General features: G+C 40.7%; 1 protein-coding gene across 2 annotated transcripts; it reads left to right on the forward strand.

Moving 5' to 3' along the window:
* Window positions 1–1,330: 1,330 nt before the first annotated feature.
* EAPP (E2F associated phosphoprotein) lies at window positions 1,331–27,800 on the forward strand. Of its 2 annotated transcripts, XM_037050249.1 has the most exons (6): window positions 1,335–1,516; window positions 7,834–8,015; window positions 9,711–9,806; window positions 11,107–11,224; window positions 16,998–17,108; window positions 27,235–27,800. In XM_037050249.1, the coding sequence occupies exons 1-6, from the start codon at window positions 1,443–1,445 to the stop codon at window positions 27,509–27,511; spliced, it is 858 nt and encodes a 285-aa protein (XP_036906144.1). In that variant the 5' UTR covers window positions 1,335–1,442; the 3' UTR covers window positions 27,512–27,800. The 2 variants fall into 2 exon arrangements, with proteins under 2 accessions (XP_036906145.1, XP_036906144.1); XM_037050250.1 differs by lacking the exons at window positions 11,107–11,224; window positions 27,235–27,800 and having other exon boundaries at window positions 1,331–1,516; window positions 16,998–17,065.

Here is a 27,800-nt window from a genome sequence, read left to right on the forward strand (position 1 = left end):
GAATTCCCGTAACTACAGTATCTCATGGCTGAAGGGTGTCCTAAAGGGTTATTCTGTCTAGGTAACAACCATTACTTGCAGATAGATTTTGAGTTAAAAGTGGGAGAAAGTGCTCCAGGGAACAACATAAGCAAATACTAGTGGTGGACAGCATAATACATATTTTTGAATCAGCAAATTATGCTGGATATGTGAAGTGAAATCAGTTTGGCATGATGGGTTGAACCATATTGTAGAGGGGTAAGAACACTGCAGGGTAATGCGAACAGATGAGCAGGTAAACATGAAATATTAGGACATTTCAGGAAGAAAACCATCCAGAGCAAAGCTGTGTTGGAGGAGGGTCACTGTGCCAGTAGAGAGAAACATGGATTAGAGAAGGAGCAAAACCAAAACAAGGCTGTCAATAGGAGCCTGTGTCAATGGTCAAAGTGAGGGGTAGGAAGATGAGATGTGGATGAGAGAGGCATTGCTAAGAGATCTACAGGACTTGGGAAGAGAGGGCTCAGAGAGGCACAAAGGAGTCAACGAAGAGTCCAAGACTTTCAGCCTATTGCAGTTGTAAGGATGGAGGAAGTGACAGAAATCAAGAATAAAAAGTAGCTATTGGCTGAAGTATAGGAATGAGGTGGAAGATGCTCACTGGATCTGTTATATTGACTTTGAACTGCCAGGGGTGCGGCAGCCGAAGCTATCTAGCCCAGGCTACTGGGCTAGAGGACAAGGGCCAAATAAGATAGGGTATTTGAGTGGGGTCATGAAGAGGGGAGAGTTGTCCGCAAGGAGGAATTTGAGAATAGGCTGGTACAGAGACAGGGGAGAGATGGTGTCACAAACATGAGGCTGTCATCTGCCTCAGCTCAAGTATCGAGTGGAATTGGTTAAGGGCTGAGCAAAGGTTGAGACTCAGAAGAAAGAGGTCAAAACAGGTAATTCGGAAATAATTGGTCGAGCAACTTTCTGGCAAAAAGTCAGGGCCGCTGTTAAGACTGAGGAGTGAACACTGTGAAGGCGAGGCAGCCTCGCGGTGAAAAGAAGCTACAACGGCTTGAGGCGAGGAGGTTGGAGCGAAGGTCGGGTGCCCGTGTTTGAGAACCCACAGGCTGCATGTCCCTCACCATCTAGATTTCTGCTTTTTACGTCTCAAAATGAGACACTGCACGTGGATTGTTCAGCTCACAGGTCCCACTTAAGGAGGTTTCGATTATTATTCCGAGTGTGAAAGTAGCCGTTTTCAGCGAAGCGGAAGTATGGGCGGCGCGTGATTAAATACAACCCGACTCCCCGCCCCCCCCCGCAGGGACAATCTGCGCAGGCGCGCAGGGGCGGGGCGCAGAAGTGCGAGCGGAAGAGGAGGTCTTAACGCTTTAGGGGAGGGACCAGCGGTGGAAATAGATACTGTGGGGGACTCCTGTGGACGGCGTCTGAGGTTCCAGGCCACCATGAACCGGCTCCAGGATGACTATGACCCCTACACAGTTGAAGAGCCTAGCGATGAGGAGCCGGCTTTGAGCAGGTGGGCCCCTGCGCGCCCCCGCCCCCGAGGCTTCCGGCCGCGGCCTGGCCTCAGGCTTCTCCCTTCGCTGAGCTTACCCGGTCTGGCGGACCCTAGGCCCAGCGGTTGTGGCCTCCGTCGCGCCCCGCTGTCGCCTATGGGACGCCAAGGGGAGTCTCGGTGAGGTCTTGCAGCGACGGGGGAGGCGGGGCCCACACCGGCGCGGGGAAGGGGGCTGTTCTGGAATCGCACGCGAGTCTTCCAAAGCCGTGTGACCGAATCCTGCCTCTGCAGCTTACTAAGAGTGTGACCCAAGGCAAGTCGCTTATCCTCGGTTTCTCATCTCTCAAGAGGAGACACAGTAACTAACTGTATCATAAATGTGTTGTAAGACTCACGGGACTTGGTGTGAAGTGACGATCTAGAAGACTAATTTGCCATAAACAGAAATAAGGGGATATTTAACAGACATTTAAAAAAATCTTTTCTTTCTTTTTTTTATTTAATTGTTGTTCAAGTACAGTTTTCTGTCTTTTACTCCCATCCCAGCCCACCCACCCAGCCCTCCCCACCTCCCTCCTATTTTCCCCCTCCCTAGTTTTTGTCCATGTGTCCTTTATACTTTTTCCTGTAAATCCTTCCCCTTTCCCCCTGAAATTCCCTCCCCTCTCCCCTCTGGTCAGCCTTTAAACAGACTTTTTTTGAGCATCTTTTCATGCTTGCTCTGGCCACAGAAGTCAGTCATAAAGTTTTTGCCTTCTTGAGGCTTACAGAATAGTTGGGGAAATAAGATACACACCTAGGAAGGTGTATATCTTGGAAATAAGTATGCATCTCTGAAGCATGGTAGAAAACGGTGATCTGAGATACGCACAGGTGAAGTTCCGTGGGAATTTCCAAAAGGAAGGGCTTAATCTTACCTGAGAGAAACTTGCAGTTATGTTGACAAGAGGTTTGTAGTCTCACATTTAGCCATTTTTAAAGCCATCAGATCCTACTTGTAAACGTTAAAAACATTCTGTCCGATTGAGCTTTCTGTGAAACTGTTCTACCTTCAATCACAGTATTTCCTTGCATTATCCTGGGGAGAGTTCTACGCATAGGAGATCAGGTTGCAGAGAGTTCTGTTGTGGGGAGTGAAGATGGCTTCCAAGAGTCCCTGTGAGAGTGTCAGTTAATGAGTCGGGTTTGTGAAAGGTATATGCAGGTTTAGATTAGTAATTTGGTTTGATTAGAATATAGGAGTGTATCTGGGCCTGATTTATATTCTGCCATTACTATCACCATATTCATCTGTGTTATTTAATCTTTTTCTTTAAGTCAGTTTGCATTTTTATAGTTAAGTATCTTTTTTTAAAGGCTTTGTTTATTTACTTATTTTTAGAGCAAGGAGAAGGTAGGGGGAAAAAGGAGAGAAACATCAATATGTAAGAGCCTCATCCATCCATTGCCTGTTGCATGTGCCTCAACTGGGGACCAGGCTTGCAACCCAGGCATGGGAATCAAACTGGTGACGCTTGGCTTTGCTGGCTGATGCCCAACCAGCTCAGTGGTACTAGTCAGAGTTGTAGTTAAATTTCTTAAAGAAAGCTTTATAATCCTTTGAAGGATTATAAAGTTGTCAGTGGTAACGTAATAAAGAATAAATACTGTAAAAACAAAACAATGCTTTAGAACAGTTTGCCTGGCCAAGGCTCTGAATCCAATGCTTGTTTTAAGAAGGGGGATTGATGTTAGAGAGGTAAGGGATGTCGGTTAGGATTTGATTTTACCTCACTTAATATGCTAATACTTTATAGCCTGTTACTGTTTTATGGAAGGTGGTAGAAGATCTGAGACTCCCAGATTACAGAAAACTCACAGCACAGAAGGTAGCAGGAGCATTATTGATCCCTCTTCTCAGCTTCTGTAGTTGGTTATACAGAGAGAGACCCAGATGGATGCTACACATTCAGTGGGTTAACATGGTGTCAGAGCACCACTTGAGCTTGGAGAATCCACCTCTGTTGCAGCAGGCAGTAGATAAGCCTGGTCTTTGTTCTGGAGAGGGACATTACCTCATCCATCAAGGTTTTTTGCTGCAAACACAATCCTGAGACATGGCCTAGGTAAAGAGTGTTGAGAACCTTGCATCCTTGGCGAACTCAACAAGAATATGTGGGCCCTGTGATATATTTTCCTACCCAGCAATGCTAAGTGCTGAAATTCTTTAGAAATAATCACAAGGACTGAAGAAAATTTGAGAAATGAATAACTCTTTTGCTTTGTGATTTAATTTTTTTTAAATTTATTTAACTTTTGTTCAAGTACAGTTTTCTTTCTTGTATTCCCAGCCCTGCACCCCCCCAGTGCTCCCCACCCCCCTCCCATCTCCGCCCCCCGTCTTAGTTATTGTCCTTGTGTCCTTCATACTTATTCATGTGAGTCCATCCCCTTTTACTCTGTGCTTCCCTCCCCTCTACCCTCTGGACCCTGTCAGCACGTTCTGTATTTCAGTGTCTGTGATTTAATTTTTTAAAATTATTTTTAAAAATTTTGACATTGATTCACATGCAGTTGTAAGAAATAGTAATTCACATGCAGTTGTAAGAAACCACACCCTGGCTGGTGTGGCTCAGTGGATTGAGTGCTAGCCTGTGAACTGAAAGATTGCTGGTTCAGTTTCCAATCAGGGCACATGCCTGGGTTGCTGGCCAGGTTCCTAACTGGGGACGAGTAAGAGACAACTGATCGGTGTATCTCTCACCTGTCAGTGTTTCTCCCCCTCTCCCTCTCTTCCTCTTCTTCCCTCTCTCTAAAAATATATAAATAAAATCTTTAAATAAAAGAAAATAGATTGTGTCCCTTTTACTCAGTTTCCTCCAGTGTTAACATATTGAAAAACTAGTATGATATCACAACTGGGATATTGACATTAATACAGTCAAGTTACAGAACATTTCATCAGCACAAGGATCTATCATATTCCCCACTTCCTGCCCGCATGCTCTACTTAACCTCTGATAACCACTAGTCTGTTCTCCATTTCTATAATTTTGTCATATTCAAAAATAGGTAGCTGGAATCCTGTGCTTTATAACCTTTTGGGATTGGCTTTTTAAAATTTTTTAAATTTATTTTTAGTTTGCAGAACGATACCCAGTTCCCTGAGCCATACCAGTCAGGGCTTATTTATTTATTTTTAGTGAGGAAGGGAGGGAGAAAAAGAGGGAGAGAAACATCACTTTGTGGTTCCCTCTCATGTGCCTCCTACTGGGGACCTGGCTTGCAACCCAGGCATGTGCCCTAACTAGGGATTGAACCCACGATCCTTTAGTTCATAGGCCAGCAGTCAGTTCATTGAGCCACACCAGCTAGGGAAAGGGATTGGCTTTTTTCGCTCAGCATAGGTCTCTGGAGATACATCCCCATTGTCATAGGTATCAGTAGTTCATTTCTTTCTTTATTGCTGAGTGTATTTTGCATTTAACCACTCATTGAAGGACATCTGGTTGTTTCCATTTTTTTAAAAGATTTTATTTGCTTATCTTTAGAGGGGAAAGGAAGGAGAGAGGGAGAGAAATATCAATATATGGTTGCCTCTCGTGCTTCCCCTTCTGGGAACTGGTTTGCAACCCAGGCATGTGCCCTGACTGGGAATTGAACCACAATCCTTTGATTTGCAGGCCCACGCTCAATCCACTGAGCTATGCCAGCCAGGGCTTGGTTGTTTCCATTTTTGACTATTGTGAATGCTGTAAACATTCATGCATAGTTGTGTACGTACAGATTTTTATTTCTCTGGGATAAATGCCCAGGAGTTCAGTTGCTGGGTTGTATGGTAATTGCATGTTAGTTAGTTTGGTTTTTTTTAGATTATTTATTTATTTATTTATTTATTTATCTTTAGAGGGGGAGAGAAGGAGAGAAATGTCAATGTATGGTTGCCTCTCGTGGGTCCCCTGGGAACTGGCCTGTGACCCAGGCATGTGCCCTGACTGGGAATCAAACCGCGATCCTTTGGTTCGCAGCCCTGCGCTCAATCCACTGAGCTACACCAGTCAGAGCTGCCTGTTAGATTTATTTTAAGGAACTGCCAAGCTGTTTTCCATAGTACCAATTTACATTTCCAGTATCAATAGCTTCACTGTTATTTAATGGGCTGTCATCTATTTTGCTAGTCCTTAAAATAATCTCCTATATCCCACACTTCAGAAACACTGGAATGTAGAATAGATCAGAGTTTCTCAACCTCTGTAGCATTGGCATCTTACATCAGATATTTCTCTGTTGAGGGAGGCTGTCCTGTGCATTGTAGGCTGTAGATGCCAGTAGCTCCTTCTTCAGACTTCAGTTATGGCAGTCATAAATGTCTCTAGGTATGCTAAATGATTCCTGGGGGGCAAAATTGCCCTATGTTGAAGACCACTGAGGTAGTTCAAGGTTGAAAGGATAGCTGAAACCAGACTGTAGAAAGCTCTTTTGAATGTTGTGCTCAGAGGTTTGACCATGGACAGTTTGTTTCAGAACTGGGTAGTGGTGAGATGAGAGTTTTTTAGGAATAATGTTCCAGCAGCAGGGTTAAGGGTGGAATGAAAAAGAAAGTTTGGAGGCCTGGAGATTCTTAGAATATGGTGTAAATTTAAAAGGACCTGAGTAAATATAGTGATGATGAAGAAAGAGGAAGTGTGCTGGTCAGGATGTCGTATGGGAAATTTCTTGGGAGTAGAAGCCTCTGTCATTAGCAAAATTGATTGTTGTGAATTGGGTTTTTCTGATTTCTCTTCTGCTGGAGGTTATAGAAGACAAAAATAGGGAAACTAAAACCAGGAGTAGTCTGTAACCAGTCATCAGACCATGAGTAATTGAGCATTACTTATGTACTATTGATTGTATTAGAAATGTCTTAGGCATTTCAGATATTCCTGCTGATATTTGGTGTAATTTTGTCATACTGCTATTGATGAGGAAACCCAGGCACAGCAGGCCAAGTAAATTGGCAGAAATTGCTCTGGAGAATTGGGAATATAATTTAGCTTTCTCTCTCTTTATAGTTCTCTGTAGCACTGTGCCTTTTAAATCGCAATGTTTAATTACTACCTGTTAACATTTTATGTGGATATGTTAGCGATATATTAGTTATATATTGATGGGGAGTGCTCTGCCAGCAGAGCTCTTCCAGGTTGTTGTGGATGAGAATGAAAATTCCCAACGTGTGATCTGCTTGGGGAGTAAAGGTGACCAGTCCCTCAAAGGAGAAAGGTCCTGAACATCATTTTCCCTGTGTTTTTATTGAGTTCAGCTCACACAGAGATACTAGTATGCACATACAGCTCATCAACCAGTGCTCAAAATGCTACTGACATCATTTATAGATAATAGTTGAAGAAACACAGGGATTGTCTCAGGTCAGGATTGGCTTTAGCTCAAGTGTCTGTTTCATAGCAACAAGGCAGAGTAAACCTCAAAGGAAACAATGTATATTCTTTGGCAGATTTGCCCATGGAGCCATCTGTTTCAGTATAAGGTCGCAGCTGCCTCTGGCACTGTTCCCAGGTTGAATCAGGTGGGGAAAGCAAAGCAACCAAGAGACTAGGAGACTTTTAAAAAAAGACTGAGGACCCAGATTATGGCAAAGCCAAGGGGTGAGAGTCTTTCTGCCCCTTCACTGAAGACCCCTAAGTCCTTCCCTGATGGCCCATTGCGACTGCCTGTCTTAGGTCACCCCCCTTGGAGTCTTACTGGTCATTGGCTAACCTGTGCTCCTGCCAGGAGGAAATGTTCTGTCTCCTTAGTGGCTCATGTTCCCAAGGCCCTTTTACTCAGCTCTAGCTGTGGGACCCTTATTGTCCATTAATGAGGCTACAGTCCCTGAAACCAGGTAGGATGGCTCCCAACAATATATTTTTAGGTTTTATTTAAGTGTCCAGAGTTTTAAAAAACTCCTAGTTCTGTGGAGTAAACTTTTCATTGCTGATGGAATTATGAATTGGTGCAATACTTCTGGAAAGAAGGGTAGTAATTCAAGAAGTCAGAGGTTTGTATCTAATTTTAGACATTTAGTCTGAGGAAGTAAACAAAAAAAGTTACATGTACAGAGATGTTCATTGTAGTGTTTAATATCAAAGCTAGAAACAAATGTACAGCATTTACAAGAAGAAATGTTTATACAGATATTAAAAAGTATATTTGGAAATATGCAGAAATGGTTCATCTAAGTGAGAATAGCTCTCTAATACACCAGATAAATTTAATACCGCCTTATAAAACTTAAAACTGTTGGGCAGTGAGATGAAAGGGGCTGTAAGTTATTTTAATTATTTAATGTTCATATTCTTTATGCTTCAAATATATATTAGTTCTGAAGATGAAGTGGATGTGCTTTTACATGGAACTCCTGACCAAAAACGAAAACTCATCAGAGAATGTCTTACTGGAGAAAGTGAATCGTCTAGCGAAGATGAATTTGAAAAAGAAATGGAAGCTGAATTAAATTCCACTATGAAAACAATGGAGGACAAATTATCCTCCCTGGATACAGGTAAACTAAGCTCCATGTGGGCAAGAACCATATTTGTGCTCTTTGGGTCCCCAGCACCTTCAGTGGGTATTCAACAAATACTTACCGAGTGAATGAATAAATGTATTGGGCAACCTGAGCATAGTTTCCTTTGATGACTAGTGAAGAAATTTCCTCTGCCGTTGGAGATTATTTAGTACTGATTTCCTTTTGTAATTTTTTACCCCAGGATTAACAATAACAACAAAAAGAGACAGTCTTATAGAAGTATTTTTAGGGTTATATAGCACTGATATGGCAGGTTGAATGATGTGTCTGCATAAATTCCTGCCTTGTTTTAGTAAGTAATGAAACATACTTCATTTTGATACTTGGTCTTTATGTAAAATATACCTGACTTGGAAACTGGTTCATGATAGTAGGACTCCTTAGCATTGGTTTCTTTGTTGATATGCTGTGTATGAATTGTTAAGAATCAAACCATATATGATAATAATAATATAAGCAAAAGTGGATTTTTTAAAAAAGGTTTTATTTATTTTTTATTTTTTAGAGAGAGCGAGAGGGAGGGAGAGAGAGGGAGATAAACATCAATGTTGTACCATTGCCGGTGTGGCTCAGTGGGTTGTGTGCTGGCCGGTGGACCAAGGGGTTGCCAGTTCATTTCCAGGTCAGGGTACATGCCTGGGTTGTGGTCCAGGTCCCCAGCTGGGGGTGTGCGAGAGGCAATCACGCTTTGATGTTTCTCTCCCTCTCTTTCTCCCTCCCTTTCTCTAAAAATAAATAAATATTTAAACAAACAAACAAATCATCAATGTTATGAGAGAAACATTGATCAGTTGCCTTTCCCATGCCTCTGAGTGGGGTCCTGGACTCACCTTGACATGTACCCTGACTGGGAATCTAACTGGTGATCTTTTAGTTTGGAGTCTGTGCTCAACCCACTGAGCCACACCAGCCAGGGTGCAAAAGTGGGTTTTAATTAAGGGGAAAAATTAGGGATGCAGGCATATGACATAAGTATAGGTAATGTCATGGCATTGGGCACAAATGAGTTCTTGAGTCATTCTGCCTCTCTGTGGAGCTCTTACCCGCTTTCCCCTAAAGTCCTTTTAAAACAAGATGTTTATTCCACATTCTCCACAGTATATGGCATGTCTCAAAGAGAGATGTATAATGGCAACCTGAAAATATGGCTATTTTATTTAATTAGATTTGTGGGAAGGGAGAGAAAAATAATGTTGTATTTTGGAATATTGTTTTTTTAAATCCTCACTTGAGTACATTTTTTCATTGCTTTTTTTAGAGAGAGAGGAAGGGAAAGAGAGAAACATTGATGCAAGAGAGAAGCATCAGTCATTGCCTCTTATATGTGCCTGTACCAGAGATCATACGCTCCCTTACTGGGGATTGAGCTCACAACCTAGGCATGTGCTCTGACTGGGAATTGAACCCGCAACTTTTTGGGTTCAATGCTCCAGACAATTGACCCATATTAGCCAGGGCATGACTTGGGACATTTAAACAAGTAGGGGCAGTTCTCTGTTATTGCACAGGGTACCAATCCAGTAAGTTATTGATATGAAAGTATTTTCCCATCTGAATATGATTGGGAATCAATCAAAATTATTTTGAGGTGATGGAAGAATATATCGAGATTTTTCCTTATCAGTGATATATGGTTTAGTGTATAAAATTCCCTTGTGGTTTGAACAGGGTCTTCCTCAGGAAATGGGAAAGCTGGAGTAGCTCTGAGAAAGTATTATGATGATATATATTTTGATTCTGATTCTGAGGATGAAGACAAACCAGGTAAGTAAAATGTTTACCAGGCTTAGCAGTTATGTTTTATGAAAAAAAGTTTACCTAAGAGTTACTTGGTGTTAGGTTTTTCCTCTGTGTTTGATTTTTTAGAAAAGAAATTGTAGTCTGTTGATGTGAAAACAAAAGCAGGATCAATGAATAAGAACAGGTGTTTGTGCAAATATTGAGTTATAATGTTGTATACCTGAAATATGTATCACCTTGTATACCAGTTTTACTACAAGAGAAGTAGAAGAACGGATGGGAATGCAAACATGTGAGGACATGGGGCCCAACAGTGGCACTGCATAGGCACAACTGGAGACAGGGAGAGTGTGTCCTAATTCACTACCTCCCTCCTCTGGGCACTTGGCCCGCCTCTTCCTTCAGGTTCCTTTGTGCAGCAACATTTGCTTTCACACCTACAGATAGTTTCTATAGTTTTACCCCTTGCATAATTTTCCCTTACTTCTTGCTTTTTTAAAAAAAGAAGCCCCTCTATTCTTCAGCATTGATTTAATACAAAATTTGAGCAAAGTTGAACATGTTGACAAAACCTAACACTAATTTAATTATATCAGTAATTACACTGGAATATACAAATAACAAGTTTATATGGTAAAGAAATAATTTTATATTTTATTTATTATTAAATATTGACCTGTTCAAGTATATGGGGATGATCATAGGTTTTTTTTCTTTTAAAAAAATTGTATTTATTTATTTTTAGAGGGAGGGGAAGGGAGGAAGAAAGAGAGGGAGTAAAACATCAATGTGCCAAAGAAACATCAGTTGGTTGCCTCTCACACTCCCCCAAGTGGGGACCTGGCCTAGGCATGTGCCCTGTCCTGGAATTGATCCTGTGACCTTTCAGTTTGCTGGATAACACAACCCACTGAGCCAAGCTAGTCAGGGCGGTGACCATAGTTATTTTTTTTTCATTCATTTTGAAATATTTTCTTTGGATTTCAGTAGCATTTCATATATGGGAACTTAGGGAGACTTTAGATATCAAAAATAGTTTCTGTTCTTAGCTTGCTTTCAGTAGCCTTTTTTGGACTCTGAACTTTCATTATTTAAACTCTTTCGATACCAGTTTTTGGTGAAAAAGCTTTGCCACTTTGGTCATCTTCATTTTAATGCATTTTTTAATTGGACAAGAACTATACTTGGAGAAATAGTTAAAATTTTTTAAAGGAATATAGAAAAAGTATGTAGCTTAGGAAATTGGATTCTTCATTCTGTATTTTAAAAAAGTGTGAACTTTAGACACGATACTTAGCCATATCCTTAACATTTTCAAAATTAGCACAGGTGACTAAGAAAAAAAAGAAGAAACAACACAGGATTCCAACAAATGATGAATTACTATACGATCCTGAAAAAGATAACAGAGATCAGGCCTGGGTTGATGCACGGAGAAGAGGGTAAGAATTTAAATTTAATATTGAGAATCTTTAGAGAAAATGATTAAAATATAATTTTCACCACATTAACATTTCGAATGCATGTGTATATGTTTGTACAGACATAAACAAATTTGAGGAAAAACTGCTGAGTACTTTATTTTGAAAATAAAGCAAATTTCATTCAGACCGTTGATCCTTTAAAACCTTTTGAGTTCCAACTGTTGTAGTCTCTTCATTCAAGAACCAAAGCTGAATTAAAAAAAATAGACATGATTAAAACTAGTTGGAGATTAAGAGTTCATGTGGAGAAGAGTGGATGTTGTGTTTTACATCTGCATTGTTCTTTTTAACTGAGTACAAATGGGATTTTTAAAAATTGAGGTGAAATTCACATATAAAACTAACCATTTAAATGTGAACAATTGGGACTTCCGGCCAAGATGGAGGCATAGGTGGAAACACTGTGCCCCCTCCCACAACTAAATTTAAAGACAGTGAAGTTTTAGAAACAAAAACAGCCAAAACAGTGAAAATTGAACTGTACGGAAGTCCGACAACAACGAACCACTCAGCCAGACTGGTAACGGATGGAGTCATCAGCGGAGTGGGGTTGGGCTGGAAAGATTGTTGGGTCCCACCGACCCAGGAGCAGAGGTAGAGGTGGTCGATGGATCCCAGGCCTGGGGTGGCAACGGGCGGACCCATTGAGGGCACAGGGCGGCTGGCTGATGGCGGTCACACATTTGCGCACAGATAAACCAAGCTAAGGAGCGAACACTGTCAGACCGCTCAGGCTAGGGCCCCAGCGATGGGAATAGAGCTTGAAAGCACCAACTGGAAAGACTTTCTCAGGGTTGAGGGGCCAGGAGAGGCTCCCAGGCTCACAGAGAATTTGTTGGAGAGACCCACAGGGTCCTGGAGAGTACATGGAACCACACACCAGCATCAGAGGGGTCCAGTTTGCCCGTGGGAAGCTGCAGAGGAGACAGAAATCTGAGAGAGAGCAGAGCGGAGCAAAGTACCATTTTTTTCCCCCTCTCTGACCCTGCCCCCCCCCCCCCACAGCGTCACAACCCAGCGATTGGGTCGCCTGGCCCTGGTGAACACCTAAGGCTCTGCCCCTCATACATAACAGGTGCCAACAGACCAAACATGACTCAAGAACAGCTCAAAGCCCCAGAGCCTATAATTCTAAGTGACCAAGAAATAGCCAGCCTTTCAGATGCATAGTTCAAAACACTGGTGATCAGGATGCTCGCAGAATCGGTTGATTTTAGCCACAAATTACAGGAACATGTGAAGGCTAAACTGATTGAAATGAAGGGAAATGCACAGGAAACCCATAGTGATGGAAAGGAAACTGGGACTCAAATCAAGGGAATGGACCAGAAGGAAGAAAGAACCAACCAAACAGAAAAGAAGGAAGAAACAAGATTTCAAAAAAATGAGGAGAGGCTTAGGAACCTCCAGGACATCTTTAAACGTTCCAACATCCGAGTTATAGGGGTACCAGAAAGGGCAGAAGAACAGCCATGTGTGGAAAACTTATTTGAACAAATAATAAAGGAGAATTTCCCCAGTCTGGCGAAGGAAACAGACTTCCAGGAAATCCAGGCAGCTCAGAGAGTCCCAAAGAAGTTGGACCCAAGAAGGAACACACCAAGACACATCACAATTACATTAGCCAAGACTAAAATGAAGGAGAGAACCCTAAAATCAGCAAGAGATAAGGGGACAGTCACCTACAAAGGAGTTCCCATCAGACTGTCAGCGGATTTCTCAAAAAAGACCTTACAGGCAAGAAGGGGCTAGAAAGAAGTATTCTAAGTCATGAAATCCAAAGACCTACAGCCGAGATTGCTCTATCCAGCAAAGCTTTCATTTAGAATGGAAGGGCAGATAAAGTGCTTCTCAGGTAAGATCAAATTCAAGGAGTTCATCATCACTTAGCCCTTATTCTATGAAATGTTAAAGGGACTTATCTAAGAAAAAGAAGATGAAAAATATGAACAGTGAAAGGACAGCAAACTCAACAGTTATTAACAACCACACCTAAAACAAAAGCAAACTAAGAGGACAGCTAGATCAGGAGCAGAACCTTAGAAATGGAGATCACACGGAAGGTTAGCAACAGGGGAGTGGGAGGAAGAGAAGGGGGGAAAAGGTACAGAGAATAAGTAGCATAGATGGTAGGTAGAAAACACACAGGGGGAGGGCAGGAATACTATGGGAAATACAGAATCTAAAGAACTTGTAACACACGGACATGAACGAAAGGGGGGGAATGGTGTGGGAGGGGTGTGCAGGGTGGAGGGGAGTGAAGGGGGGGAATGGGGCAACTGTAATGGCATAATCAATAAAATATATTAAAAAAATATATCCTTTAGCCCTGGCTGATGTGGCTCAGTAGATTGAGTGCTGGACCGGTTCGATTTCCAGTCAGGGCACATGCCTGGGTTGTGGGTGATGTCCCCAGTTGGGGCAGGGTCAGAGTAACAGATTGATGTTTCTGTCACACATTGATGTTTCTATCCCTCTCTTTCTCCCCCTTTTCCCCTCTCTCTAAAGTAAATAAAAGAAAATAAAANATGGTGTGGGAGGGGTGTGCAGGGTGGAGGGGAGTGAAGGGGGGGAATGGTGTGGGAGGGGTGTGCAGGGTGGAGGGGAGTGAAGGGGGGGAGTGGGGCAACTGTAATGGCATAATCAATAAAATATATTAAAAAATATATCCTTTAGCCCTGGCTGATGTGGCTCAGTAGATTGAGTGCTGGCCCGGTTGGATTTCCAGTCAGGGCACATGCCTGGGTTGTGGGTGATGTCCCCAGTTGGGGGAGGGTCAGAGTAACAGATTGATGTTTCTGTCACACATTGATGTTTCTATCCCTCTCTTTCTCCCCCTTTTCCCCTCTCTCTAAAGTAAATAAAAGAAAATAAAACAGACTTTAATACTTTAGTGCCTTTATAAGTAAATTTATGCTTTATTCTTTCAATCAGCAAATATTTATTGAGTACTTACTGTTAGCCAGACAGTGTTCTTGACTCTCAAAATACAACAGGGAACAAAACAGATAGAAATCCTTAGGCACTTAGACTTACTTGTTTCTTTTTAAGTGTAGCTTTATTGTGTTTTTTAAAATGAATAGACTATACTTTTTAGAATAGTTTTAGATTTACAGAAAAATTGAACTAATAATACAGAGAATTTATTTTTTTTAAAATTTTATTTATTTATTTTTAGAGGGGAAGGGAAGGAGAGAGGGAGAGAAATATCAATGTATGGTTGCCTCTCATATGTCCCCTGCTGGGAACTAGCCTGCAACCCAGGCATGTGCCCTGACTGGGAATTGAACCAGCGACCCTTTGGTTCGCAGGTCCACGCTCAATCCGCTGAGCTATACCAGCCAGGGCGAGAATTTCTTTTTTTAAGAGGTTTTATTTATTTATTTTTAGAGAGGGGGAAGTGAGGGAGAAAGAGAGGGAGAGAAACATCAGTGTGTGGTTGCATCATACGCACCCCCTACTGTGGACCTGGTCCATAACCCAGGCATGTGCCCTGACTAGGAATTGAGCCTGTGATCTTTTGCTTTGCAGGATGACATCCAAACAACTGAACCACACTGGTCAGGGCTGACTTCTGTTGGTTTTGATGACCTTAACAGTTTTGAGGAGCAATGGTCAAGTATAGTCATGTGCCACTTAATGACAGAGATACGTCTGTCATTAACAGTGCGTTGTTAGGTGATTTTGTCTTGTGTGAACATCATGAAGTGCACTTACACAAACCTAGATGGTATACAGCCTTCTGTACACTTAGGCTATATAGTCTAGCCTATTGCTTCTAGGTTACAAACCTGTAACCTAGAGAATACTGTAGACAGTTATAACACAATGTAAATATTTGTGTAGCTAAACATATGTAAACATAGAAAAGGTACAGTAAAAATATGGTATAAAAGATAAAATGGTACACTTGTATAGGCACTTACTACACATGAAAGGAGCTTGCAAGACTGGATGTTGCTCTGAGAGAGTCAGTGAGAGACTGGAGAGTGCATGTGAAGGCCTAGGACATTCCTGTGAACTGTATAAACACCGCACACTTAGGCCACACTAAATGTGCAAAACAACATGACATTAAATCAAGCACAAGAGAAAATGTTGCTATCAAGAGACTTGGTAAACATGAAACATGAACAAACAAGACAAACAAACAAAAACTCATAGGCATAGACAGGATGGTGATTACCAGAGGGATGGGTAAAGATGGTCAAATACATATATATTTTTAAAGACTTGATTTATTTTTAGAGGGGAAGGGAGAGAAACATCAATGTGCAGGAGAAGCAGTGATTGGTTGCCTGTTGCATGCCCCCAGCCAGGGACCAAACCCACAACCCAGGCACATACTCTGACTGGGAATAGAACTGGTGACCTTCTGTGACCTTTTGCTTTGCAGGATGACGCCCAACTCACTGAGCCAAACCAGTCAGGGCAGGGATCAAATGTATTGTGACAGAAGAAGATTTGACTTTGGGTGGTAGGCACACAATGTGATATACAGATGATGTATCATGGAATTGTAGATTTGAAACCTATACAATTTTATTAACCAATGTCACCCCAATAAATTTAATTAAAAAGAAAAGAGACTTAGTAAACAAAATGCATAAAGCTGCTGCCAGCATAACACAGTATACTGTTTAACAGCATTTTATTTTTATAAGTAGAAAGAATAACTTTAAAATACTGATACAAGTATATATAGTAAGTACATAACCCAGTAACATAGCTACTTATTATTATTATGAAGTATTATGTACTGTACATAGTTGCTTATATGAGTATATGTTTATATGACTGTCAACACAGTGGGTTTGTTTATAGCAGCATAACTACAAACTTGTAATACATTGTGCTGTGATGTAACCATGGCTACAGTGTCACTAGGTGATAGGAATTTGTCAGCTCCATTATAATCTATGGAACACATTGTATACATGTTCTGTCATTGACTGAAACATTGTTATGTGGTACATGACTGTGTATCACTAATTGAAATTTGTCTGACATTTCTGTCATAATTAGACAGGGATTATCAGTTTTGGCAGGAAGACCAAAGAGAGGCAAAGACATTTTTATCACATTGTATCAAGGGCACATACTATCAACATGATTTATGACTGTAAATGTTGGTTGACTTTGGTCACCTTGGTGAAATAGTATTTGTCAGGTTTCTCCTCTATAAAGTTACCCTTTCCCCTTCTTTTCATACTGTACTTTTTGGAAGGAAGTCACTATGTGCAGACTTAAGGAGTCTGTATATAGGGAGAATATATTCTCCCTCATAACTCCCAGATTTAAGGAGTGGAGAGTTATGAGGGAGAATATACTCATAAATTATTTCTAATTCTTTTGTACAGGATTTGTCTATTCTCCCCCATTTATTTGCTTAGTCACTTGTATCAGCGTGGACTCAGGAGTATTTATATTTTGGGTTATGGTACAGTCTTACTTTATTTTGTTCTAATTGTTTTAGCTTTAGCCATTGAGGACACATTTGTTTGTGCCTGTTTGACATACCTACTTCATTGTTTTTTTTTGTTTGTTTTTTTTTTCTCAGCACATCTTTACTTTCTGGCACCACAAATTGCTCCAGGTTCATCTTATATGCCCCATTTCTAGAATCAACCATTTTCTTAAGGATTACTGATTACTTTTATTGGAGAGTAGCATGAGAAATCAAGATTTGGCTTTAATGTGTCTCCCCCCACACTTTCTTTTTCTGTTCTAGCTACCATGGTTTTGGAAGACAGAGGGCACATCAGCAACAGCCTGTTCCAAATAGTGATGCTGTCTTGAATTGTCCTGCCTGCATGACCACATTGTGTCTAGATTGCCAAAGGTAACATAAAGGGTAACAATATACACATACACACAAAACAACAAAAAATAACCAATTTGGTGGGCTTTTTTCCCCCCAAATCCTCACCTAAGGACATTTTTTCCTTGCTTTGAGAGAGAGAGAGAGAGGAAACGGAAACACTGATGTGAGAAACATCGGTTGCCTTCTTGTACATACCCTGAATGGGGATACATGCCCTGACCTGGGACCAAACTCGCAACCTGGCTATCTGTGTCAGCCAGGAGTCAAACTCATGACCCTTTGGTCTACGAAATGATGCTCCAACCAACTGGTCAGGGCTTGGTGGGCCTATTCATTCATTCATTCATTTATTTAATAAACAGATTTCTCTCGCGTTTTAAAAAATTTATTGATTTTTTTTTTTTAGAGAGAAACATTGATTTGTTGTTCCACTTATTGATGCATTCATTGATTGATTCTTGTATGTGCCCTGACCAGAGATCGAACCCACAACCTTGGAGTATCAGAATGGCACTGTAACCAACCCAGCCAGGGCCTTGGTGGGCCTTTTTAAAAGTCAGCAGTAGATTTTTGGGGTACTTAGGAATTCTGATAAGGTTTTGTTCTCATATATTCTTGGTGCTACATGGCTGATCTTTATATAAATAATTTTTTTATATGTAGATTCTGTCATAAGTAGTTTAAAGTAAAGCACTTGCAAGTATTGACAAGGATTCAGTGAAACTCTGTATGTTGTGGAAAGATATCCCTCAAATATACTTTTTTTTTATTGTGGTAAAATACATGTAACAGAAAATTTTCTATTTTAACCATTATAAAAATTTGCTATTGAAAAATACTTCATCTGACTTCAATTTATTGTCAACTAAACCATTAAAATTTTTAAAAAATATATTTTATTTATTTATCTTTAGAGGGGAAGGGAAGGAGAGAGGGAGAGAAATATTAATGTATGGTTGCCTCTCGTGCGTCCCCAGCTGGGAACTGGCCTGCAACCCAGGCATGTGCCCTGACTGGGAATCGAACTGTGATCCTTTGGTTCACAGGCCCGTGCACAATCCACTGAGCTATGCTAGCCAGGGCTTAAAATTTTTTTTTAATTAAAATTTTTTTCTCAGCTTTTTCGACTTCTGAGATATGATTAACATTGTGTAAGTTTGATGTGTATAATGTGTTTGATATGTGGATATATTGCAAAATTATTACAGTAGGTTAGTTAACATATCCATTACCTCATATAATTACTTTTTGGGGGGGTGTTTTTTTTTCATTTTTAAATTTATTCAAGTACAGTTTTCTGTCTTTTATACTTTTCTTTTTTAAATAAGAACTTAAGATCTACCTCTTAGCTATTTAATACTTTCAAGTACGCAGTACAGTATTGTTAACTACAGTCATCATGCTGTATGTTACGTTTCTAGAACTTGCTCATCTTATACCTGGAAGTTTGTACCCTTTGATATTTTTACCCATCCACCCTTTCCCACCAATCTCTCGGTTTCTATGAGTTCAGTTTTTTTAGATTAGTGAAATCATACAGTATTTGTCTTTCTGTTTCTGATTTATTTCACTTTGCATATTGCCCTCAAGGTTCATCTATGTTGTCACAAATGGCAGGATTTTCTTTTGTTTTTAATGGCTGAATAATATTCCATTGTGTGTATTTACCAGATCATTTTATCCATTCATCTCCATTCATCTATTGATGGATATTTAGATTGTTTCCATGTCTTGGCTATTGCAAATAAATGTTGCAGTAGGTTTTTGGGGGGAAGACCACAGAAGTGTCATTTTTATCATATGATATCAAGAGCACAATTTATCAGCCTGATATATGACTTAATTTTGATCACGATCACCTGCCTGGCTGTGGTGGGGATGCAGATATCTCTTTGAGATAGTGATTTTATTTCTTTATTTTTTTAAAGACTTTATTTATTTACTTTTAGAGAGGGGGAAGGAGGAAGAGAGAGAGGGAGTGAAACATTGATCGGTTGCCTCTCATTCACTTCCCAACTGGGGACCAAACCTGCAACCCAGGCATGTGCCTTGATTGTTTCTTTGCTATATAGAAGCTTTTCAAAAAGTTTGATATAGTCTCATTTATTTATTTTTGCTTTTGTTTCTTATGCTTTTGGTATTATATTCAGAAAACATTTCCAAGACCAGTGTCAAGGAGCTTTTCTCCTGGTCTAGGAGTTTTACAATTTCAAGTTTTACATTTAAGTCTTTAATCCATTTAAAATTAATTTTTGTAAGTCGTGTATGATAGGGGTTCAGTTTCATTCATTTGCATGTGAACCTCCAGTTTTCCCAGGGCTGTTTATTGAAGAGACTATCTTTTCCACATAAAATATTCTTGGCTCCTTTGTCAAATATTAGTTACGTGTTGTGGGTTTATTTCTAGGCTCTTGCTCAATTATGTTCTTCTGTTGTATGAGTCTGTTTTTATTCCATTCCCATACTCTCTAGCTTTGTATTATAGTTTGAAATCAAGGAACTGTGATGCCTCCAGCTTTGTTCTTCTCAATATGTTTTGACTATTTGGGATGTTTTGGATTTCTAGGTAAATTTTAGGATTTTTTTCCATTACTGTGAAAAATGCCATTGGAATTTTGATAGAGATTGCATTGACCCTATAGATGGTGTTGGGTGGTATGGACATTTTAGCAGTATTCTTTTTTTTTTTTTTTAAGATTTTATTTATTTATTTATCTTTAGAGAGGAAGGAGAGAGGGAGAGAAACATCAATGTATGGTTGCCTTTTGTGCATCCCCTGCTGGTAGTTAGCCTGCAAGGAACAGGCCTGTAACCCAGGCATGTGCCCTGACTGGGAATCGAACCGCGATCGTCTGGTTTGCAGGCCCACGCTCAATCCACTGAGCTACGCCAGCCGGGGCCTTAGCAGTATTCTTCTGATTTATGAACACAGGGTGTAGTTCCATCTTCTGGTGGTTTTTTCCCCCCAATTTTTTTCCTCAATGTATTACAGTTTTCAGTGTACAGGTCTTTCACCTGTTCGGTTAAATTTATTCCTAAGTATTTTATTGTTGATGCTACTGTGAACAGAATTATTTTCTTAATTTCTTTTTCAGATAATTAGTATACTGAAACACAACAGATTTTTGTGTATTGTTTTATGTGTCCTGCAACTTTACTGAATTTATATTTATTTATTTATTTATTTTTAAAGAGAGTAAGTGAGTTAAGGAACAACTGTGTATACTCTTTTTTTTTAAAAGATTTTATTTATTTATCTTTAGAGAGGGAGGGAAGGAGAGAAGGAGAGAAACATCAATGTATGGTTGCCTCTTGTGAGTCCCCTGCTGGGAACTGGCCTGCAACCCAGGCACTGCCCTCACTGGGAATTGAACTGCGATCCTCTGGTTCGCAGGCCTGCGCTCAGTCCACTGAGCTACACCAGCCAGGGCTGAATTAATTTATTGTAACGTTTTTGGTGGAGTCTTCAGAGTTTTAGTATTTATTTAATTATTTATTTATAATATATTTTCTTGATTATGTCATTACAGTTGTCCCATTCCCCCCCTTCACTCCCCTCCACCCTGCACACCCCTCCCACACCATTCCCCCCTTTCATTCATGTCCATGTGTTACAAGGTCTTTAGATTCTATATTTCCCCTACTATTCCTGCCCTCCCCCTGTCTGTTTTTTACCTACTGTCTATGCTATGTCCTGTACCTTCTCCTCCCACTCCCCTGTTGCTAACCCTCCATGTGATCTCCATTTCAGGTTCTGCTCCTGATTTAGCTGTCCTCTTAGTTTGCTTTTGTTTTAGGTGTGGTTGTTAATAACTGTGAGTTTGCTGTCCTTTCACTGTTCATATTTTTCATCTTCTTTTTCTTAGATAAGTCCCTTTAACATTTCAAAGAATAAGAGCTTGGTGATGATGAACTCCTTGAATTTGATCTTACCTGAGAAGCACTTTATCTGCCCTTCCATTCTAAATGAAAGCTTTGCTGGATAGAGCAATCTTGGCTGCAGGTCTTTGGATTTCATGAGTTGGAATACTTCTGTCCAGCCCTTTCTTGCCTGTAAAGTCTCTTTTGAGAAATCCGCTGACAGTCTGATGGGAACTCCTTTGTAGGTGACTGTCCCCTTATCTCTTGCTGCTTTTAGGGTTCTCTCCTTCATTTTAGTCTTGGCTAATGTAATTGTGATGTGTCTTGGTGTGTTCCTTCTTGGGTCCAACTTCTTTGGGACTCTCTGAGCTGCCTGGATTTCCTGGAAGTCTGTTTCCTTCGCCAGACTGGGGAAATTCTCCTTTATTATTTGTTCAAATAAGTTTTCCACACATGGCTGTTCTTCTGCCCTTTCTGGTACCCCTATAACTCGGATGTTGGAACGTTTAAAGATGTCCTGGAGGTTCCTAAGCCTCTCCTCATTTTTTTGAAATCTTGTTTCTTCCTTCTTTTCTGTTTGGTTGGTTCTTTCTTCCTTCTGGTCCACTCCCTTGATTTGAGTCCCAGTTTCCTTTCCATCACTATGGGTTTCCTGTGCATTTCCCTTCATTTCAATTAGTTTAGCCTTCATATGTTCCTCTAATTTGTGACTAAAATCAACCAATTCTGTGAGCATCCTGATCACCAGTGTTTTGAACTATGCATCTGAAAGGCTGGCTATTTCTTGGTCACTTAGAATTATAGGCTCTGGGGCTTTGAGCTGTTCTTGAGTCATAATGTTTGGTCTGTTGGCACCTGTTATGTATGAGGGGCAGAGCCTTAGGTGTTCACCAGGGCCAGGCGACCCAATCGCTGGGTTGTGATGCTGTGTGTGGGGGCAGGGTCAGAGAGGGAAAAAAGATGGCACTTTGCTCCGCTCTGCTCTCTCTCAGATTTCTGTCTCCTCTGCAGCTTCCCACAAGCAAATTGGACCCTTCTCGTGCTGGTTCCCAGGTATGTGGGCTTGTGTACTCTCCAGGACCCTGTGGGTCTCTCTCTGTGAGCCTGGGAGCCTCTCCCTGCCCCTCAACCCTGAGAAAATCTTTCCATTTGGTGCTTTCAGGCTCTAATTCCCGTTGCTGGGGCCCTAGCCTGAGGGGTCTGACTCAGTGTTCGCTCCTTGCTTGGTTTATCTATGCTCGGCATCCGCCATCAGCCAGCTGCCCTGTGCCCTCAATGGGTCCGCCCGTTGCCACAGCAGGCCTGGGATCCAGCAACCGCCTCCATCCCTGGGTGGGTCAGACAGAACGGTCTTTCCTGCTGACCCCGCTCCACCGCTGACTCCGCCCCTCTCACCAGTCTGGCTGGCTGAGTGGTTCGTTGTTGTCGGACTTCCGTACAGTTCAATTTTCACTGTTTTGGCTGTGCCTTTGTTTCTAAAACTTCACTCTCTTTAAATTTAGTTGTGGGAGGGGGCATAGTGTTTCCACCTATGCTTCCATCTTGGCCGGACGTCTCCAGAGTTTATACATGATTATGTCATCTGCAAAAATAATTTTACTTTTTCCTTTTCAATTTGGATGACTTTTATTTCTTTTCTTGCCTGATTGCTCTGGCTTGGATCTCCAGTACCATATTGGTTAGGAGTGGTAACAGTGGACGCTCTTATCTTGTTGTCTATCATTTTAGGTGTACAATTTGGTGACATTCATGACATTCACAGTATTGTGCATTCATCACCACTGTCTTTTTCCAGAACTTTTTTTCCAGAATGTTTCCAAACAGAACCTCTGTATCCATTAGGCAATAAACCCTCCTTCTTTACCCCCACTGCCCCAGCTTCTGGTAATCTGTTATGCATTTTGGGGGGTTGTTCCTTGCCAGTATACAGAAATGCAGCAGATTTGTGTGTGTTCATTTTGTATCCCATAACTCTGCTGAATTAGTTTATTACTTCTAATAATTTTTCTATGTAAACATTAGAGTTATATGTTGGGTTGGGTAAAAAGTCTGTATGTTTTTTTCGTAAAATAAAAGATACATTTTTCATTTTTAACAGTTAATTCTTATTTATTTATTTACTTATTTATATATAGACAGAGAGGAAGTGGGGGAGAAAGAGGGAGAGAAACATCAGTGTGTGGTTGCCCCTTACACGCCCTGCACTGGGGAACCTGGCCTGCAACCCAAGTATATGCCCTGACTGGGAATCAAACCATTCACCCTTTGGTTGGCAGGCAGGTGCTCAATCCACTGAACCACACCAGCCAGGGCAGTTAATTTTATTGATTTGGATATTTTTAGTATGTCAGCTATCTCCCATATGGTATAACGTTGATTGTTCTTGATTAATGTCTTGATTTGATTGCTGTCAACTTCAACTGGTCTACCCAACCATGGAGCATTATGCAGAGAGAAGTCTCCAGTATGAAACTTTGTAAACCACTTTTTGTTTTGTTTTGTTTAGGTTTTATTTACTTATCTTTAGAAGGGAAGGGAAGGAGAGAAGGAGAGAAATACCAATGTATGGTTGCCTCTCATGCATCCCCTGCCGGGAACTGGCCCCTGCTGGGAACTGGCCCCTGCTGGGAACTGGCCCGCAACCCAGGCATGTGCCCTGACTGGGAATCGAACCACGATTGTGTGGTTCGCAGGCTCCTGTTCAATTCACTGAGCTACACCAGCCAGGGCACACTTTTGACACACTTGATTAGCTACAGAACCTTCTCCACACACTACATAAATCTTTTTTTGTGCGTTTCAGTTCATTTTTACCTTTCTTGAAATAATAAAGCATAATCTGAAAATGTTGCTTATTTTCTCTATTAAAATGGCTACCCAGAAATTCACCAATTTTTGTACTTTTAAAAAATGCACACTGATAAGATAGCTGTCACAATACAGTCTAACAAAATTGTTTCAAATGAAGTTAAAGACAACCAAGTTACTAGAGCCATCTTACAGAAAAAAACCAAATGAACTTTCTGGCCAACCCAATGTACATATAAGATCACATCATCTGTCAACAAAGATAACATGAAAAGATGCTCAATATCGCTAGCTATCAGAGAGACGCAAATTAAAACCACAATGAGATACCATTTTACACCGGCAGAATGGCTATCATAAACAAAGCAACAAACAACAAATGTTGGAGAGGTTGTGGGGGAAAACGGGACCCTAGTTCACTGTTAGTGGGATTGCAGAATGGTACAACCAGTATGGAAAACAGTATGGAATTTTCTAAGAAAACTGAAAATGAATATGCCTTTTGACCCAGCAATTCCACTGCTAGGATTATATCCTAAGAACCCTGAAACACCAATCCAAAAGAACCTATGCATCCCAATGTTCACAGCAGCACAATTTACAATAGCCAAGAGTTGGAAGCAACCTAGGTGCCCATCAGTAAATGAATGGATCAAAAAGCTATGGTACATTTACACAGTGGAATTATATGCAGCAGAGAGAAAGAAGTAGCTCCTACCCTTTGCAACAGCATAGATGGAACTGGAAAGCATTATGCTGAGTGAAATAAGCCAGGCGGTGAAAGACAAATACCATATGATCTCACCTTTAACAGGAACCTAAACCACAAAACAAACAAGCAAGCAAAATATAACCAAAGATACTGAAATAGGGAACAGGCAGACAGGGACCAGAAGGGAGAGGAGAGAGAATTTCAGGGGACAAGGGGAAGGATTCACAGGAACAAGTATAAGGGACACATGGACAACAACTAGGGGGGCTAGAAATGGGAGGGAGGTGGGGAGCACTGAGGGGGTGGGCTGGGATGGGAGTAAAAGACAGAAAACTGTACTTGAACAATAATTAAATAAAAAATATTGTTTAAAACAACAACCAAAGATAATTTTTCTTCCTTCTTTCCCTCCCCCGTCTTTTTCCCGTCCTTCCCTCATTCCTCCTCCTTCCCTTTCCTTCCTTCCTTCCTTCCTTCCTTCCTTCCTTCCTTCCTTCTCACCATGCTTATTGATTTGAGAGAGGGGAAGGGAAGGTGAGAGAGAGGTAGAGAAACATGATGTGAGAAACAAACATCACTGGTTGCCTCTATCAAGGGCCTGGCTGGGGGGTGGAATCCTGGTTGTGTGCCCTGACCCTGACAGGGAATTAAAAACCTGTGGCCTTTTGGTTTATGGGAAGATGGTCCAGCCAACTGAGCCACACCAGCTAGGGCTAATTTTACTTCCTTTCTGATTTGGATGGCTTTTGTTGCTTTTTCTTACCTTATTGTTTTGATTAGAACTTTCAATAGTTTGTTGAATAGAAGTGGCGAAAGTAGACATTTTTGTCTTTTTGCTAATCTTAGAGGAAAAGTTTTCAGTCTTTGATCAGTAAGTGTGGTGCTGGCTCTGGGCTTTTCATGTATGACATTTATTGTATTGAGGAATTTTTCTTTTTTTTTTTTTTAAGATTTTATTTATCTTAGAGGGAAAGGGAAGGAGAAAGAGAGAGAGAGAAATATCAATGTATGGTTGCTTCTCGTGTGTCCCCTGCCAGGAACCGGGAACTGGCCTGCAACCCAGGCATGTGCCTTGACTGGGAATCGAACCGCGATCGTGTGGTTCGCAGGCCCGCGCTCAATCCACTGAGCTACACCAGCCAGGGCTGAGGAATTTTTCTTATATTCCTAGTTTATTGGGTGTTTTTATCATGAAGGCATGTTGAATTTCGTCAAATGCTTTTTCTTCATCAGTGGAGATGATTATGTTTTATTTTTCTTCATTCTTTTAATCCAAATACAGTTATCCCTTCGTATCAGAGCAGGATTGGTTCCAGGATAGTCCCCCACCTCCCGCCCCACAGCAGATACTGAAATCCATGGATGCTCATGTCCCTTATACTACAAAATGGCAGAGAACACTGCATATATTTGGCCCTTGGCATTATGGATTTCCGAGGGCAGATTGAAAAATACCATTTTCTCTATGTGATTGATTGAATCTGTGGATCCAAAACTGGTAGATATGGAGAGTTGACTCTATCCTCTCTACCTTTTTCTTTTCCTTTTTCTTTTTTGGTGGCCTTATGAATGCATAGCTTAGTCCATGTTTTGAATCAACTTAGCTGGTACTAAATGATGTAGTGGTGGATATGTTAGTAGTTTGATGGAATTTATTCTTATTGGCTAGCTAGAGGTTTCTGATCTGCAACAATTAATTTATCTACTTCCAATATGAACACTTAAACTTTTTGTATCTAAATTGACACCTAGAATATGTTTATGAAATGAAGAAAAAGTAAAATGTAATTAAGTTGTTTCTTTCAAATTAAACCATGTTACAGGGTTCCTATACTCAAAAGAAATTGCTTCAGATCTAACAGTAGAAATTTTCCTTGGTAAAAATTGTGTTCTATATTAATACAGAATTCCAATACTGTGGAATATAAACAACATTTTATAGTCTTGCTTGGAGAAGTACCAGTTTGCACAGTCTTAAGTTATTGGTGGTGGTGGTGATGGTGGAGATCAACATTTGGGACTACTGAAGGCATAACTGGAGTTCACTGTTTTTAGTCAGAAAGACATTTCTGTTACATGAAGTTAAAAGGAAAATAAAACAACTCACTAACGAGAAAAAGAAGTAGGAAAATATTGAACATATGAGGAGAAAAAGGAAGCACTAACTATTTTTAAAAAATATTTTATTTATTTTTAGAGGGGAAGGGAGGGAAAAAGAGAGGGAAACACTGATGCAAGAGAGAAACACTGATTTGCTTTTTGCATTTGCCCTGACCAGGGACTGAACCTGCAACCCAGGTTTGTATCCTGACTGGGAATCAAACCAGTGACCTTTTGCTTTGTGGGACAACAACCATCTGAGCCACACTAGTCAGGGCAAAGTTCTTCCTATTCTTAAAATAACTCTTGCCCTGGCTGGTGTAGCTCAGTGGATTGAGCACTGGCTGGTGAACCAAAGGGTTGCCAGTTTGATTCCAGTTACATGTTTGGATTACAGGCCAGGTCCCCAGTAGGGGGTGCGTGAGAGTCAGCCATGCATTGATGTTTCTCTCCCTCTTTTTCTCCTTCCCTTACCCTCTCTCTAAAAATACATAAATAAGATCTTAAAAAAACACCTCTTGACATTTCTGTAAATTTTCCATTTTGTTTTCATATCTTTACTTTGGTTGGTATTTCAGTAAGTTTTTGGTGTTCTCAAATTTTATCTAAGTGGATAATTATTAAAATAGAACATAAACACACATTCTCCATTTTATTTTTTAGGCATGAATCATACAAAACTCAGTATAGAGCAATGTTTGTGATGAATTGTGCTGTCAACAAAGAGGAGGTTCTAAGATACAAAACCCCAGAGAATAAGAAGAAAAAGCGAGGCCGTAAGAAGATGAGGTCTAACCACGAGGATGCTACAGAGCAGGCAGAGACAGAAGTGGAAGAAATCTATCACCCGGTTATGTGCACCGAGTGTTCCACTGAAGTGGCAGTCTACGACAAGGATGAAGTCTTTCACTTTTTCAACGTTTTAGCAAGCCATTCCTAAATAGCTAAGTTGGCATTTAATTGCCCAATACTGTATATAAGGCAAATTTGGAGTGTTATTTTCCTCTTGCCTGTTCATATCAAGTGACATTCTGAGTGGTTGGAGAAGCAGTGTTTTATTTTTGTGAGAGAATGGTTACCAGTCTTCATCCCTCCCCCTTTTTTCAAAAAAAATTAGTCTCAGCTCTATTGGGACTAATTATTCATTCCCTTTTTGATGGACATTGGAAACTTGGGGCTTTTTATTTGTTAAAGCTCTTTAGAATTAAAATGTTCTGGAGTTATAAGTA

This window comes from Sturnira hondurensis, unplaced genomic scaffold, assembly GCF_014824575.4.
Source record: "Sturnira hondurensis isolate 20B ecotype Veracruz unplaced genomic scaffold, ASM1482457v3 Scaffold0006655, whole genome shotgun sequence".
Taxonomy (NCBI): Eukaryota; Metazoa; Chordata; class Mammalia; order Chiroptera; family Phyllostomidae; genus Sturnira; species Sturnira hondurensis.